This window comes from Carassius auratus, chromosome 30 (assembly GCF_003368295.1).
Source record: "Carassius auratus strain Wakin chromosome 30, ASM336829v1, whole genome shotgun sequence".
NCBI lineage: Eukaryota > Metazoa > Chordata > Actinopteri > Cypriniformes > Cyprinidae > Carassius > Carassius auratus.
The window spans coordinates 25,357,821-25,373,218 of NC_039272.1; the positions used below are offsets into that span (position 1 = coordinate 25,357,821).

General features: G+C 37.7%; 1 protein-coding gene across 4 annotated transcripts in view; it reads right to left on the reverse strand.

The window, feature by feature from the left end:
* Positions 1-417: 417 nt before the first annotated feature.
* The window catches only part of clip2 (CAP-GLY domain containing linker protein 2), a 42,155-nt gene continuing 27,174 nt past the window's right edge, over positions 418-15,398 (reverse strand). Inside the window, exons 8-17 of one of the 4 annotated variants that reach the window (XM_026212386.1) lie at positions 15,191-15,251; positions 14,504-14,608; positions 8,471-9,436; positions 8,013-8,070; positions 6,116-6,199; positions 5,836-5,992; positions 4,893-5,052; positions 2,335-2,523; positions 2,157-2,219; positions 418-2,075 (exon numbers count right to left, since the gene is read on the reverse strand). In XM_026212386.1, the coding sequence (XP_026068171.1) occupies positions 1,986-2,075; positions 2,157-2,219; positions 2,335-2,523; positions 4,893-5,052; positions 5,836-5,992; positions 6,116-6,199; positions 8,013-8,070; positions 8,471-9,436; positions 14,504-14,608; positions 15,191-15,251 (1,933 nt within the window). In that variant the 3' untranslated portion in view covers positions 418-1,985. Of the gene's footprint in view, positions 2,080-2,156; positions 2,220-2,334; positions 2,524-4,892; positions 5,053-5,835; positions 5,993-6,115; positions 6,200-8,012; positions 8,071-8,470; positions 9,437-10,951; positions 11,003-14,503; positions 14,609-15,190; positions 15,252-15,398 lie in introns of all 4 variants that reach the window. The other 3 variants (XM_026212387.1, XM_026212388.1, XM_026212389.1) reach the window with 3 other exon arrangements.

Consider the following 15,398-nt stretch of genomic DNA (forward strand, 5'->3'; position numbering starts at 1 on the left):
AAGTACATGTTAGTACACGTACTGTAAAATAAAGTGCAACCATTTTTTTTCCATACTATGGAAGTCAATGGTGGCCAGGAACCATTTAGTTAACCCTTACTCTCTCTCTATTGCTTTAAACAGTACCTGCAGGATTAAAATATTGGTGTAAGAATCAGCCATTAAAAATCCCATATTACTGACCACTAATCTGAATATTAATGCATCCAAACATGGAGGAAAAATATGACAGTAACCTTTTCAAATCAAATGTTAAATAAACGCATGACATTTCAGGTTCAAATGGCAACATTTGAGAATGACAGATAGATTCTTTCATAAAGTATAAAGTGATGAATTGGAAAGCGCTTATACACAAACCTTCCCTTTTGAAAAAAAAGAGGAAACCATTTGTTACAAATAAAACGCAACAAAGTGTCTCTTTTGTTAATGTTTAATTACTGATTCTTGGGAACCATTACAGCAAGTGGTGAGTGAACTGTTTCCCAACAGATAAAAGGCATTTTTATCGAATCCAACTGCAATCTAAAGCAATTTCAACTGCAAAACTTGGGGCCAGCCCTATCATTTTCCCTATTATTTTTGAAAAAGAAAATGCTTTCTTGGTTTTAATGACAATCACATCAGTATAAAGTTGTCTAATGAACCTAATTGCACAGGAGTTCATCCACATAGTTTTTCAAAGGAGAGAACCAATTCTGGAATACCATTGAGACACTGATTTACGGGATTGCAGTTATGTTTTGTACTGTTTCGGTTTTAACATCAGATTTATTACTACAGAGGTGTGTATGGACAGAGGAATCTGATCAGAGTGAAAATGCGAACCAGTCTTTCTTGATCTTTTAAGGCGAAGTACTACAGTCGATCCTTTCCTTGTATCAAAATACTTACTTGGGTATGAACAAAAACAAATGCTTTTTTTTCTTTTTTTTTTACTTTAAAAAGGTTCTTTACTTATTGTACTTAAATATTAAATAAAATGATATGTGCATGTAAATTAATGTTTGTTTGTGCTTTTGTAAAGATAAAATTAAAAAGGGAAATGAAAATCCAGCTACATTTACATTACATTTAGCAGATGCTTTCATCCAAAGCGACTTCTAAATGAGGGCAATAGAAGCAATCAAAACCAACAAAAGATATATCATTTGGGCAAAATATCATTGCATTGAAAAATAGTTCATAGAGTTTAAATTGTTCAATTCAGCTATCGTTTGCGCATGTAGTACCTCCTCTTAAGAGTGTCAAGAAAAGATTCTCCAATCTGAATGAAAAGAATGAAATGATTCAGCGAATGATTCCAAAGGAAACAAAAACTGTTGGTTTGTTTTTCATTTAAATTAACTACAGGATGGGAGCTGACATTGTCTGCTAATACTTTATAATATCACAAAAGTATGCACTGATATTGACTGAATCTGCAATACTGCTTCTTGAAGCTTGACCGTGCTAATTCTGTTGAACATGGTTGTGGAATATTGTATGATTCATACCTTAAAAAGCACGTCTCTGAAGAAAATCAACACCAAAATGAGCAGGAATGGAATAAGGGAGCCTGTCTGGTTTATTTACTTGTTTGCTACAGTATCTAGTGACCAGACCTTCAAACCTTATGCTGGAAGTTGGCCAGTTTCTCTCTTTGAATGCACCGTTTTTAAAACGCATAGATGGCAAATAAATTAAAAGGTATAAATCGAGGCCAAAGGTGTTTTCGAAACTGCAAACGGTTTACAGCCAACAGCGAGCATCCTGACCAACATTCTCTCGTTTTTTTAAGTCTCGGAGGTAGTCTACAGGCTCGCTTTGTCCGTGTTGTACCACTGACCTTAAAAACCACTTCCGTTATGTCGTTTTAGAGCATTTCGGATCATTTGAGATCATCTTCCATTTGTGGCGTCTTTTTTGTTCATCTATAAAGTCATAGTTTTGGTGTTAACTGTGAACAGAAAATAAGATGTCCAGTGAAGCATTAGTCCAAAGGTCTAGGCGTCAAATAGGCTTCTTCTTTCCCAATGCACGTCCACTCTTCCCTCCCTAAACACCTGAGAACCGTTTAAGCCCTCATCAGTGTTCTTCCTAGACAGAGAAGCAGAGTTTAGGATGATACAGAAATATTAGGATTCTAAATCCTCTTCGAATAAAGATGTATTCACCTCTTTTGTGAAGGAAGGGTCTTCTTGATGGATTCCATTAGCAGAATTTGCACTAGCATGTGCCTGTGAACCAATGAAAGAAAGAAAGAGCGATATGTGTGACTCTGTTGGAGCATGTTAGTGTGTCCTCTGAGGAACTGGAGCAGTAGCGGGTTGAGGTGAGGCGTCTGTTGTTTACCTGGTTCTTGTCCGGTCGGGTGCACATGGCCTGCACTAGCTGGTCCACGTGTTGGTTGTGTTCCAGAGCGTTCCTCAGGGCATCTTCTGTGCTCAGCAGCCTTTGACGCAGACGGGCCACCTCTGTGTCTGAAGCAGATGGGTCCATCATCGAGTACCGACGGTGGTCTGTAGATGACCTCTCCTGACCCTGATGGAAAGAAATTGTAGGGATGCACAATATATCAGTGAACGTATCAGTCACATACCAAAAGAGTTCATCACATAACAAAAGCATCTTCTCTATACATACACACATATAATAAACTCTTCATTTATTGAATGACTTAATAAAATAAACTAAATAAAATAAACACACTGACCCCAAAACTTTGAACATGATGTTCGTTAAACTGTTTATGTATATTAATGTTTTCAACATTGATAATTAGGGATGTATGGATATCAAAATCTCATGATACGATAACATTGTGATATTAAGTTCACAATACAATATTTATTCCGATATGCCTACAGAGCATACAGGTCTCTGGACGATGCAGTAAACATCGAACTGCATTATGTTCTGCAACACCTAGACAGACCGGGGACTTATGTGAGGATCCTGTTTGTGGACTTCAGCTCGGCCTTCAACACGATCATCCCAAACCTCCTCCTGCCCAAACTAAATCAGCTCTCCGTGCCCACCTCCATCTGTCAGTGGATCAACAGCTTCCTGACAGACAGGCAGCAGCTAGTGAGGCTGGGAAAATACACATCATAAAAGAGCTGGCTGTCTGGTGCAGTCTCAACAACCTGGAGCTTAACACGCTCAAACAGTGGAGATGATCGTGGACTTCAGGAGAAACCCCCCTGCACTCCCCCCACTCACCATCATGAACAGCACTGTGACTGCAGTGGAGTCATTCAGATTCCTGGGAACCACCATCTCTCAGGACCTGAAGTGGGACATTCACATTGACTCCATTGTGAAAAAGGCCCAGCAGAGGTTGTACTTCCTTCGCCAGCTGAGGAAGTTTAACCTGCCACAGGAGCTGCTGAAACAGTTCTACTCCACCATCATTGAATCCATCCTCTGCACTTCAGTAACTGTCTGGTTCAGCTCAGCTTCTAAATCTGACCTCAGAAGACTACAGAGGGTAGTCCGGACTGCTGAGCGAATCATCGGTTCAACTCTCCCATCTATTCAAGAACTGTACTTATCCAGAGTGAGAAAAAGGGCTGTCAAAATCACTCTGGACCCCTCACATCCAGCACACTCCCTCTTTGAACTGTTGCCATCTGGTCAACGCTATAGAGCACTGAGCACCAGAACGACCAGACACAGGACCAGTTTCTTCCCTCAGGCAATCCATCTTATGAACAGCTGATAATAAAGCTGATAATAACTGTGAACACACTACACTTTATATTTATATACACATACACTTATTTATCTAACACACATACTTAGTATACACTTAAATTTTGCACATAATACACATGTACAAACATAACTGCATTTTGTAATATACCTGCCTACAATTGTCATTTGTATATTGTCATTCACTATCTACTTATTTGTATTTTTTATTCTTTTATTATGTGTTTTATGTTCTGTCGCTGTCATTCTGTTGTACTGCGGAGCTTCTGTCACGAAAACAAATTCCTCGTATGTGTAAACATACCTGGCAATAAAGCTCATTCTGATTCTGATTCTGATATTTAAAATAAGAAAGACAAATAAAAAAAAAGATAATTTTGTATGTTTTAAAGTTCAATTATTCCGTCTACTGCACTTTGAGAGTCTAAAATTAAGAGCTCCAACTCATGTACGAAAAAAAAAACTACTTGTACCTGAACTTTAAGGGGATTAGGATTAGAATTAGAAATTAGAATATAATAATAATAAATTAATATAATTTATTTCTATGACAGTAATAGCCAAATATTGTAAAACAATTAAAATGTAAAATACAGTAAATTAAAAGTTATATTTCACTGGTATATTATTTTTGACAAGGACAATACAATACAATACCTAATTTCTACACTTAAAAGAGATCATTCATGCTGAACTTTTAAGCTCTTATTTTGACAGAAACGGCAATAGAGCTTTTATTTTGAAGGAAAACTCCAGCTTCAGTGAAAACAAGCTTACAAAAACACGTCTCACTACAAATCTAGAGAAATGCTGTCTGCATCATCAAACATCTGCAGAGAAAATAAAGCAGAACTGGTGGCCGTTACTTTCTTAAACTGAGCACATGAAATAAATTAGTTCATTCACTGTGAACGGAGCCGCTCTGAGGTGCAGAAAACAGGAACAATAATGTGTGCGCTTCGCTTTAAAACACGCAGCAAAAACAGACCTGATGAAGGGATTAAACCATACTGTGCTTTTGGTTTTAGTGTTTGACAGATACTGTGCAAACACGTAACGGCCCCAAAACTTTAAAGACCTTAAATGTTAGAATAAGATGTTCTAATACATTTTAAAAATCTACACTTTTTTGCTGTGAGATGTGTCAAAACAGCAGCAACGGCTGTAGTAAGAAGATTTCTGTTCATGTATCTCACCAGCAGCAAAAGTTTCTCTCGCAGAGTTTTGATGTCGTCCTGTAGTTTCTGTTCCTTCATCCTCCACTCGGCTCTGTGGACTTCACGGCCGAGGTCCCGCTCCACTCCCGCAGAGTGACGTGGAGATTCCAGCAGTAACACCCGAAGCTCATTCAGGCTCCTGATACACACACACACACACACACAGAGAAAGACAAAATACTGCATAAAAATAATAATAATGTAAAATTAATATTAGGGCAACATCTTTCATTATGGCAATGTGCGCTGGATCAACTCGGTGTAATAACCTATTGAATAGATATTTTTTAGTTCTCAATGTGAATCAGTGGAACAAAAAAAGTACATCTGAAAAATATTGGTAACCAAAAGTTTTTGATTCCAACTGACAACCATAGTATTTTTGGTACTACTATGGAAGTGAATGGGAACCAAAAATATTTGGCTACGAACATTCTTCAGAATGACTTCTTTTGTGTTCCACAGAGCAAAAAAACTCAAAGAAAGACTCGTTTTTAGGAGACTATCCCTTTAAGGGCAGAGCCCAAACCCCTGACAGGATATCCACTGTCAGCATGTAGCATTGATCGAAAGGCTAAATGACGTTTTGGCCACAGTTTTAATCAGCCTAACTGTCTTCATTAACTCAAATTGCTCTCGAGTAGATTACAATCAGCAATGGTTCATGGCTAACCATTTATCCTAGTGTATTGGGAAGCATTACAATCCAGATGATGGTTCTCCATGACAGGAATAAAATAGAGGCTCAAGTACACACTATATTCAAGTTTACAAGTGTAAGGTAGGATTAAAGCATTTCTTGAAATGTGCTTCAAAAACGGAGACAATTATTTCCATGTGGACCATACGCAGTCATTATCATCTCAAGTGCTTTGTAATAAATCCCAGAATGCCCTCTCCTCCTCCATGTTATGCTCTTTACCTCTCTTTCTTCAGAAGCTCCTGGCTAATAATCACAAGCTGGCCTGATGCATCATGGGATTTCTTGGTCATGGACTCCAGCTCCACCTCCAAGCGCGTCTTTTCCTTAACGAGTCCATCTGCCGCCTTCTCTCCCAAACAAACCTTTTCCTCCAAGGCTACACACAAGATGCGCTTGCATTTATTGTTAGAAGTAGAATATAAAATCACTAGCAGAATCCTATGGTGTGTTATATATAGCTCTCTTAGCTATAAATGTAACACTTAAACGTGATAGTTACCAGTTATTTGGGTCTTCAGGGCATCTACTTGGGTTGTTAGAGTGGATACTTCTTTTTCCCTTTTTGTGAGTTTCTCCAGAGTTTCTAACAGAAAGTTTGAAGTTATAAACACAGGTCAAGAGAACTTTCACGTGCTGAAATATCTGGAAACTACTGTATAGATACTTTTTTAATTTAGATTAAAAGAAAGTAAAAAAAAAAACATTAATACCTGAACAATGTAGCATATCACTGTCAATTCATTTACTATTAATAATATTCAAAAGTTTAGGTTATACTTTTTTTTTTTTTTTTTGAAGACATTAATGATGTTATAAAATATTTATTTTTCATATAAATGCTGCTCTTAAAAATAAATAAATCATGGTTTTTAACTGATAATATAATAACAATAAAAACTCTAAACATTTCTGCTGAATGAATGGTTGCTAAAAGCAGCTTTTAAATAAATTAAAACGTAAATTAAAACGTAAATTAAAACGTAAATTAAAACGTAGTAAGTTGCATTTTTAAATTATATTGAAACAGAAAACAGTTACAGTGCCGTGAAAATTTGCATTTTGCATATTTGTCACACTTAAAAGATTCAGATCAAACTAATTTTAAAATTACACAAAGACAACCAAGTAAATGCAAAATGCAGTATTGAATTATTATTATTTTTATTTTTTTTATTAAGAGATAAAATGTGTCCAAACCATCCTAGCTCTACGTGAAAAAGTAAATATCCCCTAAATCTAATAACTGGTTGTGCCACCCTTTGCAGCAACACCTGCAGTCAAGCGTTTGTGATTACTGGCAATAAGTCTTTCTCATTGCTTTGGAAGAATTTTGGCCCTCTCTTCTTTGCAGAATTGTTTGAATTCAGCCACACTGTTTTTGACCATGAAAAAACTGTTTAAGGTCATGTCACAGCATCTCATTTGGATTTAAGACCTGACATTGACTTTATTTAGTTTTTCTTGAGACATTCAGAGGTGGACTTGCTGGTGTGTTTGGGATCATTGTCCTGCTGCATAGTGCACTTGAGCTTAAAATCACAATCTGACAGTCAGACATTCTCCTTCAGGATTTTCTGATAGAGTGCAGAATTCATGGTTCCATCAATTATGGCAAGTGGTTCTGGGTTCTTTTATGACCTCCTGGATGAGTCGTTACTGCGCTCTTGGAGTAATTTTGGTAGGGAAGGTTCACCACTATTCCAAGTTTTCTCCATTTGTGGATAATGGCTCTGACTGTGGTTCGCTGGAGTCCCACAGTCCTAGAAATGGCTTTATAAGGCTTTCCAGACTTTCTAATCTGTTGAATTTCTTTAGATCGTGATATGATGTGTTGCTCTTTAAGCATGCTTCACTTTGTCAGACAGGTTCTATTTAAGTGATATCTTGATCCAACAGGTCTGGCAGTAATCAGGCCTGGGTGTGGCTAGAGAAATTTAACTCCGATTTCTAAAATAAAGTGGTTACTAACAGTTCTTTCATGATTTAACAGGATGGGGCAATTCATTTTTCAAGTAGGGCCAGGTAGGTTTGAACAGCTTTTTTCCGCTTACTTAATAAAATCATAATTAAAAAACTGCATTTTTGCTTTATCTTTGTGTCATATCAAATTTGTTTTGATTATCTGAATCTTTTAAGTGTGAGAAATATGCAAAAAACAAAACAAAAAAACAGGAAGGGGGCAAAAACCTTTTCAAGCTACTATCCTTTCATTTGTTATAATATTACACAATATTACGGTTTCATTATACTTTTTAGTCAAATAAATGCAGCCTTGGTAAGCATAAGAGGTTTCTTTTAAAAACATAAAAAAAAATCATTCAAAGCCTAAAAATTAGAGCCATAGAAGTACAATTACAGAAGTAAGCATTTTTCATTGTCAGATTTTGTACACATACCTTCCATATTCTGTTTTAGTTTCATCTTCTCTTCAGAGTTGTCATTATTTTCGATCATCTGGATGGGCAGAAAACATTATACTTAAGTGAACTTTAAAAACACTTTTTATGATTTGTATTTCTTTCGGAACTATAGTCAACACTCCGCAAGGTTTTAGAATTTCTGTTAGAATTTGGAGCTAATGCCATGCGATTTCAACGGGATCGCCTGAGGATAATCTAAGAATCAGGTAAGATCCTTCTGGATAAATCAAAATTTCATATGATTTTTTTCAGGATTTTAGTTTATCAAGTAGGATCTTGATTCTTATTCATCCCATTGGGATTCTTTAGGACTGGTTCTCAATGTATACCACCAAATTCCCATTTTAGCTCTGTACACATTGGAATCTACAAAACAGCCTGGATAACATTAACTCAAATTCAGCACTTTTATAAATAAACCAGAGGTCACTAACATTAACATCCTGGGTGGTGTGATCTGCCTCTACAGCTTGCAGTCGGTTCTCACTGACTCTCAGCTTCTCTTGCAGTGAGAGGATCTCCGCTCGGCTCTGAGCTTCGGCCTTCTGCAGGGCCTCATAATCTACCATCTTCTTCTCAGCCAGCTCCAGCTGCTCTTTGAGAAACTGGGTGGCCTTCTCATGCTCTTGATGGGACTTGTCCAACTCGCTGATCCTCAACTCAGCCTTTTGAAGCTTCTCTAAAACCTCTTTGAGCTCCAGAGTATGCTGGCTACACTTGACTTCCACCTGGATCTTCCAGTTCTCTTCATTCTCCTCTAGCTGATCCCGTAATTCCTGAAGTCGAGCGCGCAGATCTTCGCGCTCTTTGGCCATTACGGCAGCATCGATCTCATGTTTGGCTTTCAGATTCTCCAACTCCAGCTGCTGCTCCATCTTCAAGCTCTCCAGAGCTGCTCTCATCTCAGGTGTGGTTCCTTCACCGTCTCCTCCGCTGTTCTCACTGGACCCGCGATCTCCTGTTAGCGAGGCTTTCAGTTCCTCTAGAGCACGGTGATGGTCTCCAAACAAAGCGTCAAGTTTGACTTTCCAGCTGTCCATCATCTCCATGTTTTCACGGGTGGCCTGCTGAAGTCTCTGCTTCAGGTCGGAGATCTCTTGGCCCTGACGTTCTTTTGTGGCTTTAAGGTGTTCAACTTCTTTCTGGCTGCTGCTCAAGGATGCTTCATACCTCTCCCGCAACAGGCTGCTCTCTTCACGGCGTTCACGGCCAGCTGAGAGAAGCTGTTCCCGCAAAACCAGAGTCTCCGAGTTTATGCCTGGTCTGCTGTCTCCGGCGCCTGTGACTGGACCGAAGGAACCTCTCTGAAACCGAGCCTGGAGCTGCTCGACCTCAGCCTTGCGCAATGCCAATTCTTCTTCCAGCTGCATAACACGACTCTTCTCCTCAACTGTGGTTTGCTAGAGGACAGAAAGAGGGTCAGAAATCCTGCATCTTCCATCTTTTATATGCCAAAAGCGCCAGTCTGTTCATGGGCAATCCTCAAAGGACTTTTTTTAACAAGACCTTTGGACTCAGTCTCTGGATTTAATTAGAAGTTTAAAATAGAGCAAACAAATGGACATAGAGTGGAAAAAGCACATTATTAAATGTGGTGAAAATAACAATACAGACAATTAAACTAGGGATGCACACGGAGAACCATATCGGTAGCGGCCAATATTGTTTAAATCTGTAAAGCACCTAAAACAATTAAGAAGTAATATTTTAGGACCATTATTTTATGCGACAATAATTAGATGTCACTTAAAAACAAACCTAAACAATACACAATTGTCATATAAAAAGGTAATTCTGTAAGTAATGTTTACATTAATATGTGAAATATTTCCATGATGCACACTTAAATATTAACTTAAAAATAATGATAATTGTAATACTGTACCATTAATTATTTTTTTTATTGTACGATTTCATTAACTGTACAATTTAAATCCAATACAAGTATATTATTTTTGCATTACAGTAATTATTTTTTTGTTTAGTTTTTTTTTAGTTACAGAAGACTACTGAGACTCATCATTATTATTATTACTGAAAGAATATAATAATATATTTTTTAATTAAAATATATTTGATATAATGTATATAAATGTACTTTAGAATCAGAACCATTAATAAAATATTATTTTTGCATTACTGTAAATTGTAGAAAATATAATATACTTAAAACAGCTGTTTATAATAATAATAATAATAATAATAATAATAATAATAGCATGTTGTTTAAAAAAAACATCCATCATATTGTCTTTCTGTAAAAACAGTTTACATATTATAATATATTATTATATAAATAAGTTTATATATTGTGCATCCCCCAAATAAACATTTGAATGTTGTTGATAATCAGTATGAAATATCTTGGAGAGTTGCCCACTAGAACTAGCAACCGGATGGCAATACAGTCATAAGAAGCAAACAAAGCATTTGCTTGCCCTGCAAACATTTCAGTGAATGGCCATTTCTTGAAAAATGACTCTTGCATGTGCAAAAAAAAAGCAGATATAGTGCAACCTATGAAACTACACCAGCATTCCTGTTGAATTCAAGCCCAAGCAAGCCTTTCTCAGTCTGACCATCTAAAAGCAGCCAGGCACATATGAGATGGAATGGAGGAACAGAGGCAAATCACTACTAGGATTCAAACCAGGTATAAAGAAAAAATATTCAAAGATGTTTTTCATTTCACAGAGCAAACAAATATTAGGGTTAGTCGTTGTGGAGTCATCTATCAGATTTGATAATTCGAAGAAAAGAGGTTATCAGAAATCAGATATTACTAGAAGAGTTCAGAGATGCAGTCTCAAACCACAAGAGAGAAGTGAGAAGTAGACAGATCTAAATATAATATTCATGTTTACAGTAGAAGATCACTCTAATAACCACACAGCATGTTACTCCCTTTATATCACCTTGACACTCTTGCCCAGCCTCATGGGTGCTGGCTGGAGCCTGCCTCTGACCTGTTGATAAATGTGAAATCCTGTTGATTAGAGTGCCTGGACTGTGCTGCCCTCATTCACCAGCTTTTAAAATCACAGCCAAATCCACACTTTTAAATGTACCCAAGTAAATGTGAGGTCCTGCTTATGCCTGATATTAAAGGATTAGTTCACTTCCAGAATAAAAATGTCCTGATAATATACTCACCCCCGAGTCATCCAAGATGCTCATGTCCTTCTTTCTTCAGTCAAAAAGAAAGTAAGGTGTTTGAGGATTTTTCTCTGTACAGTGGACTTCAATGGTGGCCAATGGGTTGAAGGTCCTACTTGCAATTTCAGTGCAGCTTCAAAGGGCTCTACACCATTCCAGCAAACGCATAAGGGACTTGTATAGCAAAAAAATACACATGTATATACTTTTTTTTAAACCACAAATGCTCATCTTGCACTAGCTTGACCTCACGCATTGCATAATCACATTGGAAAGGTCATGCATGCATGTACCAACCCAGTGTTTACAAAGCAAACATGCAAAAAAAGTTAAACACACTTTACAAAAAGGTAAAACAACAATGTTGCACGATTTTGAAGCTGGAGGAGAAAATAAGATGGAGTTTTTCACCCTGGCCCTCACTTTTTGAGCCCAAGTACACAGGTGAAGAACTAACCACGCATGTGACTTTTCCAACGTGATTTCACAATGTGTGAAGACTAGTGCAAGATGAGCATCTGTGGTTAAAAAAGTTTGTTTTTTAGAAAATGGCTGATTGTTTTGCTAGATAAATCCCTTATTCCTCAGCTGGGTTCTTAAGAGCCCTTTGAAGCTGCAATGAAACTGCAATTTGGACCTTCAACCCACCGGTCCCCACTGATGTGAATAATATGAAGAAAAATCCTGGAATGTTTTCCTCAGAAACCTTCACTTCTTTTCAACAGAAGAAAGAAAGACATGAACATTGTAACACAGTTCGTAATCACCTGAAGGAGGACCGGCGAACATTTCAACAATTTTAACAAAACTTAAAATAGAGTGACAGCCCCTCACTACGACTGCCGTGCACAAACAGAACCAAAACAAAATAAAGTCCAGGCCTGTTCCTCTGTCGTTTTTGCACTGTCATCACTCCTCCTTTTAAGCTTCTGGAGCTCCTCCGTGGGACTCGAGACCGGTGAGGGGCACAGGTGTCATGTATTATCACCTCACTCCGTTCCCCATCCCAGTCGTCACAAACATCTTGGATGACACTTAACTATAAGTTAATAAACTGTAAGGAAAATTTTATTCTGGAGTGAACCAATCCTTTAAGATTTGATTTGGTCGATCGGAACACAAGCGGACCATGGAGACACATTCCTGGTTACAACTGCTGTTTTAATCTTCTGTCCACTTTCACCAACTTTCCCGATTGCTTTCAAGGGAGGGTCTTTGGGCGGGTGTAAGCATCAGCTTATTCCTGATTTTTTTTTTTTATCTAAGATGGCAAAATAAGCTAATATTGCAAAGGGAGACAATGTAAAACTATTCCAGAGAGCTTTCATTTTTGCTCTGACTGCTGCAAAACTACACCAAATACTGTGAATGTGTGTTAGAATCAGGACTGGTAAGAGAAAATTGGTATTTTTTCATCTTTATAATGAACTTACAAGTTCAGAAGGCAAAGTTTAAATCATGTCTGGCTAGCCTTGTTTCAACATCACGTCCCATAATGTTTAAGAATAAGAGGAGGCATGCTTTAGTGGAGCTTTCAAGAACCTCTGGAAGTAGTCAAAAGTGGACAAGTTCAAAACTCTTCAGACCCTATTTACACCTGGATTTTGTTATTTATAGGTGTTTGCATCGAACCCTTACTACCGGGCCTGAGTGGTGTTTGTCTGCGCAAAACCACAATGCTAGAATTTTGGTGGTTGCCAGAGTGTTGCAAGTTGGTTGATAGGACTTTGCTAGCCGCTTGCTAGGATGTTCATGGTGGTTACTAGAGAGTTGGTCGTTCTGGTTGTACACAAAGGCATTGTTAGTAATTTACTAGGGTGCTAAGGATGTTTTCGCTAGTAAGGATGTTTTAGCTAGGGTGGTTGCTAAATTGCTAGGTATTTAGAGGCATTAATAGATGTTAGGGTGTTTTGAATGGTCACTTAAGAATTGTTAAAGCAGCTGCTAGGGTCTTGGTGGACATTAGGGCAATGCTTGGGTTTTCTGGGTAGTCACTGGGCATTGCTTGATAGGGTTTTCTGGTTAGAAGCTAGTGTGTTGCAAAACTGTTTTGATGGTTAAGTCGTATTTAAAAATATTTAAGGTGTTCCCGCTGGTCAATAGGCTGTTTTTAGGGTGTCTGTAGTGGTCTTTATGGCAGTAATTGGGTTTTCTGGACAGACACTAGACTGAGTGATTGCTAGTGTTTCAAAGAAAACAAAAATAATGACTTTATTCAACAATTTCTTCTCTTAGGTGTAAGTCTTCAATGCATGTTCACAACATTCGACTGACATGAAAGAGATACTTTTTTTTTTAATAAAGTCATAATTTTTTTTTATCCTTTGCGCAGAAAAACTATTCTTGTAGCGCCATAAAATTAAGGTTAAGCCACTGATGTCACATTGACCATTTTAACGATGTCCTTACTACCTTTCTGGGCCTTGAACGTGTCAGTTGTGTTGCCATTTATGCAGGGTCAGAAAGCTCTTGAATTTCATCAAAAATATCTTAATTTGTGTTCTAAAGAAGAATGAAGGTCTTATGGGTTTGGAACGACATGAGTAATTATTGTCAGAATTCTCATTTTTTGGTGAACTTTCAATTTAAATACAACAATATTGGGCAGAAGAGGAATAATATGCATAACCAATAATAACTATAACGCCTTAGCAGCTACCTCTTATTATAGAACAATAAGGGCAACAAATACAGTGCAGATGTGTAAGAGGGGGTTTGTATCATAACTCTTTCAAAGGTTGGAGGCTGTATTTCAGCATCTAAAACACAATATGAAGGCTAATGTGAGGAAATGAGATCACTGTGGTGAAGATAACTCCTCAACTTCACCTGAGGGTCTCGGGCAGATGCTTAGTGAACAAGAAAAGACAAACATGAAAAAGTATTTTGCAAAGGAAAGGTGAAAGCGGTTCCGGGCTCTCAAGAGCAATGCTGCCCCACAGTAGACAGGCAAAGATCTCCAACACTCATGAATTTGAGGTTTCACAGCAATGCAATTTCTGATCAGAGCTGGAGTAAATTCCAATTAAATCGACCCTAAACGCAAAAATGGGTGCAATTAAAATAAGCCTAAAATATCTGATATTTTCTGATCAACTTGCTTAGTTAAAAAAATAAAATAAAGTGGCATTAAACAAATCTGATCAGTTGCAATAGTTACTAACATGTCAAATGATGGAGATCTCAGGCCTGGTCAATCAAGCACAAGCAGTGGTAACCCTGCACAGACAAGGGCTCTAACAAAGGGACAGAAACATGGCAATGGGAGAGATGGCTACAGGCTGGGGTGTTTCATCTCCCTGCATGTTTACCATCTTCTCCTCTAACTCTTTCTGAAGCCGCTCTGCTTTGGACTTTTCCAAATGCAGATACTGCTCGAGCTGCCGAATACGGGCATGCTCCAGTTTGGTCTGAGTCTATAGAGAGAAAGAGAGGGGGGAAATGGAAAGACACGAGAGAAAGAGAAAAAGAGACATACATAGGTGGCACAGAAAAAGATTAACAGGTATGAACTATTTACCAATCATAATACCAAAGTGTGAAGACAATTAAAGGCAATACAGAGTATGCTCTCAGATTCAGCATGACAGTATAGGGCTGGATAAACAGAGACATATTTGATACATTTCGTTCCTGTGGCTCAAGTGGTAGAGTACTGGGTTAGCAGCGCAAAAGGTTGTGGGTTCGATTCCCAGGGAACACATGTTAGGTAAAACCGTTAGCCTGAATGCACTGCAAGTCACTTTGGATAAAAGCGTTTGCTAAATGCATAAATTAAATTAAATTGACATACATTTAAACAGATCTTATTCAGAACATACATTATCTTTTTTTTTTAAATCAAAATTTAAATTAGGTTGTTTATTAAGTGTTTGAGGACTGAAGATGTTTGGAAAGACATTCTAAATGACCAAATTCAATCAGTCAATTATCTTCACAGAAATTCTCAAAATTCAAAACATCATCTCCCAGTAAAGTTGTAAAAAAAAGCCAGATACCTCCAGGTCTCCTTTGGTAATGGACTCTTCCTCAACTCTGAACTGAAGATCTTCCACTTTCCTGTCATAACAAATAATGACCACCAGGTGTCAGGAAATTCCTCATTTACTTTTTTGTTTGTTTCTTTGGTAGACAGAGAGCAGATATGGATTTTATACTGACACCTATCGGCATGCATGCTGGATCACACACACACACACACACACA